Below are 8,289 nucleotides of genomic sequence, written 5' to 3' on the forward strand. Positions count from 1 at the left end.
CTTCTGAGGAGCAGGTCGCCGGCGGAGCGCTCCGCCGCGCAGGGGCGGGAGGTGTCCGCGGGCCTCACGGGTACACAAGCCCGCATCGCGAACCGCCGCTCGGGCCAACAAGGAAAGCGGACTGTCCGCGTATTTCAAAGGCGCGTTGGGGCCAGGAGGGCCGAACTGCTGGAACGTGGCTCATGCAGCTGAAGCCCACGGACCCTAAGCGCCGCTCACCAGGAAAGCCCGGAGACAGGGGCCAGCCACTATCACCCCGCGCCCTCCCGCCCGAGGCCCTCCCAAGCCCGGCGCGCTCCAGTGACGTCACGCCTGGCGGAGGGTGGACGCTACCACCGCCGCGCTCCCCCTCCGGCGCCCCTGCGGCCAGGCCGCAAACTCACCTTCCCGTCCTCATGAAAAGGGAGGCCGGGCTCATCCGTGGTGGCCGGGAGACGAACACAGCCTGTCTCTTCGGCCGCTCCGGCGGCGAGCAGCACCCCGGCGGCGGCCTCGTAGTCCGGGAAGGGGTTGGCGAACGCCCGTTCCTCCATTTCTGCCTCCCCTCCCAAGTGGAGCTTCAGCCTCTTTGACATGGTCTCGCCCATCTCCGCCGCGGTACGGCGCGCGGGCGGGGACAAACCTCCTGTCCCGGCGCTGCAGCTCGCCCCGCCGCCGCCGCCGCCTCCTCCGGGGGCCCGCGCAGAGAGCGTCCTCTAGGAGGAGCGAGGCCGCGCGCTGGCGGGAGGAGCGGGGCCTCTGAGCGTGCACTGCCTCGTCGCGGGCTGTTAGCACATCAGACGGCCGCGGAGGCGGTGGGCGCGGTGCCTCTGCCCTGTTCCTGGCGCCTTTGCCCTGCTCCCGAAGGGGAGGAGCGGGCTCGCGGGAGCGCCCAGCGGTTCACAGCCTGCTCGCGCCTCCTCGCACCTTCCCCGTGGCCCGCAGAGCCAGTCCGCGGCGACGCGCACGGCAGGGGCTGGAGGCCCGGGGTCGGGATCGCTGCGCCCGGCCAGCCCCCTCCGCGATTTCCAGAGAAAACCGAACGCCCGCTAGGGCCACGCTCCCGCGTGGAAAACCTGTGGAGAAGAGGTTGCTGTCACTCAAGGTGTGTGCGCGTCGCCGACCGGGACGAGCGCAGCCCCTGGCGCGCCGTCGTCAGCCTGCATTTCACCGGCCCCTGCTGCGCCAGCCCAAAAGAATAGCAGCAGTTCTTTGTTTGATATTAAGAAGAAAAAAAAAATCTCTTCTAAAGAACAGAATTTCAAAATAGCCTAAAACACTGCAAGGCTAGTCTCCGAGGGATGGGGGAGGGAGACAGTCCCTCCTATTCATCACTGTTGGAGGGGGGTGTCTGGGAGGAGGAGCCACAGGCCTTTTTTTTTTCTTTTTATGTTTTATGTTCAGTCCCTTTGTTTTGAATAAATGGACATCTTTGATACCGGGACATAAAATGAAAGCATACTTAATTATCCAAATATTTTATCGACCAGAAAGAGTCCTCCAGTGTTAATTGGCAAAGAGCATAGTATGTATTATAAAAAGGACAAAAGCAACCAGATCTTTACATTTATGTAATCGTGATGTGGTTTACTTCAGTCTTCATTGGTTCTCTTTATTTTTGTTGTTTGTTTACAACCAAATACGTGTAATGATTTCTGCTCCTTGAGGAAAATGTCTTATTTCCGTTTTCTTCCGTTCAGTAAACATTGACTGAGCACCAAATGGTACTAGGTGATGAAGAAATAAGAGATTAAAAAGATAGTTTTGGCTCTCTGGGGATTCCCAGTTATTGGGTGAGAAAAGCAAGGATTACAGCATAGCTGATGTAGGTGCTTTTCTGGAAGCAAGAAAAATACACGTTAATGTAAAAAGTGACATGATGAAGAAAAACACAGTGCCGAGCACAGGGAAGGCTCGGTCCCTCCTGCCTCCGTGGCCTCAGTGGAGTGATGTGGGAAAGTCTGGCTTCCCACTACCTCTTCTAGTGTCCCCCCAACCCCACAAGGGCTGGACATGTGAAACACACCCCACCAAGAACATGACCATGGGAAGGTACAGTGTAGAAGAAAATCATTTTAAAGGGGGCACTCAGCATAACTATCCTCAAAGTTCAGGGAAGCAGAACAGATAACAACAGATGACTGTTATAGCAGCATCCCTTAGCTCCACTTTCCTGCTTTCCCCTTTCCTGGGGTCTTTTCTCCCACCAAATTTTCATACCTACACGGTGTAGGAAAATCCACTCCAGGAACTACTGATGCCGACATGCTTTAGGAGCCATCCTTATCCCGCCACAGGGACTTAACTTGACAAAATAACCCACGGTGATATTCCCCAAAGTCTGGGGAACTATCACGCCTTGGACAGGTACAGCAGAAACGTCCACTGCGGGCTTTGTTAGGCTAAGCCTAGTGAATTCTGAGCTCTCCCTACCCAGGAGGGAAGTGAAGATTGTCTCTTCTTCCTGCAGTCTGCTGGTGGATAACTGGCAACTGTTGGCAAGTACACAAACCTGTCCTAAAGAAAACCAATGTTTTCAAAAGCTGAAAAATCGAAACCCAATGTAAGGAATCGGCGTATTTTCCTAAATGCTGTTTTATCGGCAGATCCCCTGCCCTCCTGGACAGCTCACTGACACTATTTTATGGAGAAGTGGTAGGTTCCCTTTCTTCAGCCTCCTGTCGCCTGGGGGTTTTTTAATGCAGAGCACAGGGGATCCCTTCTGCGGCCCTTTTACACCCAGGGCTATCTTCCCCCGTGGCCACTCTTGAGCTCTTGAGTAGTACAGAGACCTTGGTCAGTGGCTTGAAATTACAACTTTATTTTCCTTAGGACAAGCCAAATTCTTAGGACACCCTCCCCACTCTTCTGTGTAAGAGAAGGGCAAGAGGACATAGATGCCGGCCCAAAGCACACCCGAGGAGTCGTGAGGACCCCTGGCAACTGACCTTTCAAAGGAAGACAGAATCAAAGGACACGATGTGGGAGAGGGCGGCATTGTGGCACCACGTTGAGATCTGGGGCGCCGCTCAGGCTGCGGGCACTGGGCGGAGCAGCACCTGGGGAAGCTGCCGGGTGCGGTGCTTGGGTCACGGCCCTCCGGGGAGGCCACCGGGTGCGGTGCGGGGCAGGGCCTTACGGGGTGGCCGGCGGGTGCGGAAGTTGCTGCCAGGGGAGGGTGTGCTCATCCTTGAAGATCTGAGTCAAAATAGGCAGTGTCATCCTCTTCCATTCCCCAGCACCTAATGTGGCTGCCCCAAACGCCGCCGAGCTTGAGCTCCCTTCTAAAGCCACAGCAGGCAGCAAGGCGGAGAGGAGCCCCGGAGGCGCGAGGTCACTGGGGGGCGGGGAGGGGGGTTTCGGGGCACAGGGCAGCGGTGACTGCCCGCAGGGGCAAGCCCGGGCTTCCCGCCTGCGGCGGCTCCCCCACCAAGTGGGGCCTGAGACAGGAGGAGCTGAGGTGGGGGCGCCTCCCTGAGAAACGCCACCTCTCATCTGGAGCTCCCCAAAGGTGAGAGGAAGACGATGGAAAACCTGGGGCACGAGGGCTCTCACTGTGGGGTTCAGCCATCGCCGAGCCATGGGGCCCCGCAGACAGCCCCGGCTCTCCTCTTTACCCCAGAGTCAGGTACCAGCCTCTGGCCCGGGAACCAAGCCTCAGGTGCTTGCAGGGCTAGAATGTATGGTTCTGAGAACTGCGTGGTGCTGGATCAGAACCACGTGGGGCCTGTATTATGTATTTCAAAACTTCACGCTTCCCTGCAGCCTCAACACCGAAAACAGGCAGTGAGCCGCCCTCTCCCCCACCCCGCCCAGGTGACCAGATGCCCCAGCGTGGTGAGCTGGCCCTGCCACAGTTCCCCTTCCTGCCCTCCCGGACTGTGACCTAGTGACAGAGATTCTTTGCTCTACAAAACTAGTCAGGCTCCTGAATCTCCTCCAAGGCCCATCTGCACACTTCCTTATAAAATCCAGTTTTAGCAAAGAGCCTTGCTAAGTCACTTTAGCAAGAACCACCCCCTAATATGTGATCACCCCCATTATTTGACCAGGTTCCCCGTCTCTCACCATCCCCTAGATGATGTCAGATCAACCTGGCCTGTGTTCAGCAAGAAGCCTATTAGGTAAGATTAGTCAGTACCCACCTTCCCCTTCATGTTATCTCTTAGTAATTTTCCATCCAGCCACCCCCACCTTGCTTCTTGGCTATCCATTTCCACTTGTATTGGGAATTAAGCTCAATCTTTCTCCCTACACTGCAAAATCCCATCGTGGTGGGCCCCATACCATTAAGGTCCTCAATAAAGTCAGCCTTACCGTGTGCTGTGAATGATGTGAATGTTTTTCCTCTCTAAAAGTCATGTTGAGACTTCATCCCCAGTGTGACAGTAACCCATTCACGGATGAAGGGATTAACGGGTTGTCTTGGAGTGGGACTGTAGCTCTATATGAAGAAGAGAGGCCTGAGCTGGCACACTCAGCCCCTCGCCATGGGGTGCTCTGTGCTGCCTCGAGACTCTGCAGAGACTCCCCACCAACAAGAAGGCCCTTGCCATGTGTGGCCCTTTGACCTTGGACTTCTCCAACTCCAAAACTGTAAGAAATAAATTCCCTTTCTTTATTAATTACCTAGTTTCAGGTATTATAAGCAACAGAAAACAAATTAAGACCCTGTGCTTTAACAGTTGACATTGAATAATTTTCCTGTAATATTGAGACGCTCACCACACCGATGAAGCCCCACCTGCTTTTTGCTTGTGTCCACCCTGACCCCCAGTGACAGCACTGGCCCACAGGTCCCCACTCCCTCTGCTCTCCTCCCACGTGGTGGAGCCCCTCCCTTTGCAGGGTGGCCCCTTCATGGTGCACAGTGACTGCCTCTCTAAGACCTGGAAGCACAGTCAACTTTTCTGTGCCTCCCCTGTGTCCCCATTGTGGCCGCACCTGACTGATCATGAAAGAATGGAAAACAGGGTCTCTGTCCACAGTAACACCTGTGAAAGGGTGGTAGGAGAAGAGAAGGTAGTTGTGCTGAGTGAAGGAACTAACTGTGCATTTTCCCCACCTCACTGCAGACCACATGTGTGGGGACTCTGAGGGTTCTGGTGCTGCGGCCATCATGCCTGTCAGCGTGACGGAGACAGTATGGCACCCTGAAGAGCAGTGGCAGCACTCAGGAGTAGACCTGTTCATGAACATAAGACACATACCAGGACAACTCTTAAGATTTGGGAGGAGACTGGTTTGCAGGCAATGAGCCAGTGAAATATGAGTTACTATGTTACTGTTCACATGACGGTACTCATAGGTTAGTGGGATCTGCTTTACCTGGCACAAAGAGCAGCTGCAGCGGCCAGATCTTTTCTCTAAAATATACAAAAGTATTTTTCCTTAACAAGTGCTATAAGGTACTGCCTCAGGTCTCAGGTTGCTGTTTCTGCCTTTAGCTACATGATTATTTTCTTTTCTTTCCTTTTCTTTTTTTGAGGCAGAGTCTCGCTCTGTTGCCCAGGCTGGAGTGCAGTGGCACGATCTTGGCTCACTGCGAGCTCTGTCTCCCAGGTTCACACCATTCTCCTGCCTCAGCCTCCTGAGTAGCTGTGACTACAGACACCCACCACCACGCCCGGCTAATTTTTTTGTATTTTTAGTAGAGACGGGGTTTCACCGTGTTAGCCAGGATGGTCTCGATCTCCTGACCTCGTGATCCACCCACCTCGGCCTCCCAAAGTGCTGGGATTACAGGCGTGAGCCACCGTGCCCCGCCTACATGATTATTTTCTTACTTCTTCTCCATGCAAAGAAATAGGCTTCTTTTGACACAGCCTGGACTTCATTTGATGCAGCTTCTCCTTTTATAAAGAATGTGCTGGCTAGCTACTTCACTACCTGATGTCCCAAGCAGATAATAGCACAGAAACCATCCCCCTCTCTGCCATGTGTCCATCTCTCATGGGATGTCAGGCTTAGTGTGAGGCATTTTGACATTGTTGAAACTATGGGTAAGGCTGCCCTCTAAGAATGGGTGAGAATTCCTCTTAAGTGAGTGGATGTCAGTCTTACTCGTCTTCCAGCTGGACCATATAGACAGGAGTCGGGACTCCTGCTCCACTCAGAGCGCCACCCTCTTGGTCCAGACATGGAGGAATCCAGTTATGTCTGGTGGGACACTTGGATGGCTCCTGCCTCATGGAGGCAAGTCTGCAGCTAGGCTGGAAAGGGATTATGACAGGACCCCTGTTTAAGGGGAATACATTGTACATTTTAAACCACATTATTATGTATGTGCTATCTTGATCTGTTCCCATTTTTCTTTGGAGCCTGATAGAGTTTGAATCCATGTCCCTGCCCAATTCTCTTATTGAAATGTAATCCCCATTGTTGGAAGTGGGACCTGGTGGAAGGTGATTGGATCGTGGGAGTGGATTTCTCATGAACAGTTTAGCACCATTTCATTGGTGATGTCCTTATGATAGTGAGTGATTTCATGAAATCTGGTTGTTCAAAAGTGTGCAGCACCCCACCCCCCCTTCACTATCTTACTCCTCCCCTGGCCATATGACATGCCTGCTCCCCCTTTGCCTTCTGCCATGATTGTAAGCTTCCCAGGGCCTCCCCAGAAGCCAAGCAGATCATCATGCTTCCTGTACAACCTGCAGAACCAAGAACCAATTAAACCTCTTTTCTTCATAAATTACCCAATCTCAGGTATTTCTCTGTAGCATATGAATACAGACTAATACAAGCCTTACTAAAGTCTTGTTTTAGCAATTTCAGTTTGCGCTCACTCATATCACAGGAATGGAGCCCATCTGGGGTCAGAGCATCAAAGGGAGGGAGCGGTGCCCAGTCTGCCATCAGCAGGGGGCAGCCGTGGAAGTTAAGAAAACCCCAGAGGGTGTAAATCTTGGGGAAAAGGAGTTGGAGACACAAGATCCAGTTACCCTCCCCATCTGGTGCTTCTCCATTTATTTTCATGTTTGGAGGATCTGTCCTGGTTATTTCAAGGATACAGTGAGTTCCTTAAACGTCCTAAGAAGCTGTCCTGTGAGTGTAGGTCCTAAATTGTTCTCTTCTCATAAAGACCCGGTAAGCCACCTAGGAGAAGAATATAAAAGGTAGAGGCTCCATGTCTGGGTATATGCCCAAGAGAAATTAAAACATAAGTCAACGGGAAGACTTGTACATGAATGTTCATGGCAGCATTACTAATAGCAGCTAAAAAGTGTAAACAATACACACATTCCTCAACTGATGAATGGAAAAATGAAATGTGGCACTGTATGTCTCTACAAGAGAATATTATTCAACACTGAAAAGGAATGAAGTATTGATACTTGCTATGACATGGATGAATCTTGAAAACATACTAGACCAGGAAGCCAGTCACAAAATGGCAAATATTGTCTGATCCTATTTATATGAAATGTCCAGAATAAGCAAATTCATAGAGACAGAAAGCAGCTTAGGAGTTACCAGGGGCTGCTAGGAGGAAGAGATGGGGAGTGACTTCTTAACAAGTCAGGGTTTTGCTTTAGGAATGACCACAATGTTCTGGAACTAGGTAGTAGTGATGATTACATAACATTGTGAACAAACTCAATGCCACTGAATTGTGCACCATAAAATATTTAAAATGGTGAATTTTATGTTATGTTTATTTTACCACACGAAAGGGAATGCAGTATCAATACATGTGATAACATCGATGAACCTTGAAAACATTGTGTTAAGTGAAAGAAGCCAGTCATGGAAGATCACACATTGCATGATTCCATTTCTATGAACTGTCCAGAATAGGCTAATCTATTAAGACAGAAAAAATAGTCAATATCAGGAGCTGATGGGAGGAGGATGGGAACCGATGGCTAAGAGGTATGGGGTTTCTTTTTGTAGTGATGAAAATGATCTAAAATGAATTATGGTGATAGTTGCACAACTCTGTGAATACACTGAAAGCCACTGAATTGTACACTGTATAGGAATGAATTATATGGTATGTGAATTATATCTTAGTAAAGCTGTTACACACACACAAATCAAGGGACTGATGACCAGTACCTAGATAGCAGGGTGCCATGATTTGCCTATCAAATAATGCAGGTAGAAAAAATGACTGATCTAGCTTATATAATACTAGGTGAGGTGGAGAGACTCAAAACACCTGGGCTCCACACTAGGACATACATTTTTTACTAATTAGAGGACGAAAAGAAGGCTTTGGATGTGAGCATTGGATGCTTCCTTCAAATGTGCTGTGACTTGGCCCCATGAGACTTAGTGTGCTGGGCAGAGGAAGAAAGAGAGAAG

At 51.0% G+C, this 8,289-nt stretch overlaps 1 protein-coding gene and 1 long non-coding RNA gene across 2 annotated transcripts in view; one reads left to right on the forward strand and one right to left on the reverse strand.

Annotated features, from left to right (window-relative positions):
- Positions 1-1,726, reverse strand: part of LANCL2 (LanC like glutathione S-transferase 2) — a 65,869-nt gene extending 64,143 nt beyond the window's left edge. The window contains exon 1 of the mRNA XM_054495357.2: positions 384-1,726. Coding sequence (XP_054351332.1) covers positions 384-587 — 204 coding nt within the window. The 5' untranslated portion in view covers positions 588-1,726. The remainder of the gene's footprint in view (positions 1-383) is intronic.
- LOC134739841 (uncharacterized) lies at positions 577-4,309 on the forward strand. The gene is made up of 2 exons (XR_010126882.1): positions 577-1,084; positions 2,812-4,309. It is a non-coding gene; the product is annotated as an uncharacterized LOC134739841 (long non-coding RNA).
- Positions 4,310-8,289: the final 3,980 nt, after the last annotated feature.

The sequence above is a fragment of the Pongo pygmaeus genome, chromosome 6 (genome assembly GCF_028885625.2).
Source record: "Pongo pygmaeus isolate AG05252 chromosome 6, NHGRI_mPonPyg2-v2.0_pri, whole genome shotgun sequence".
NCBI lineage: Eukaryota > Metazoa > Chordata > Mammalia > Primates > Hominidae > Pongo > Pongo pygmaeus.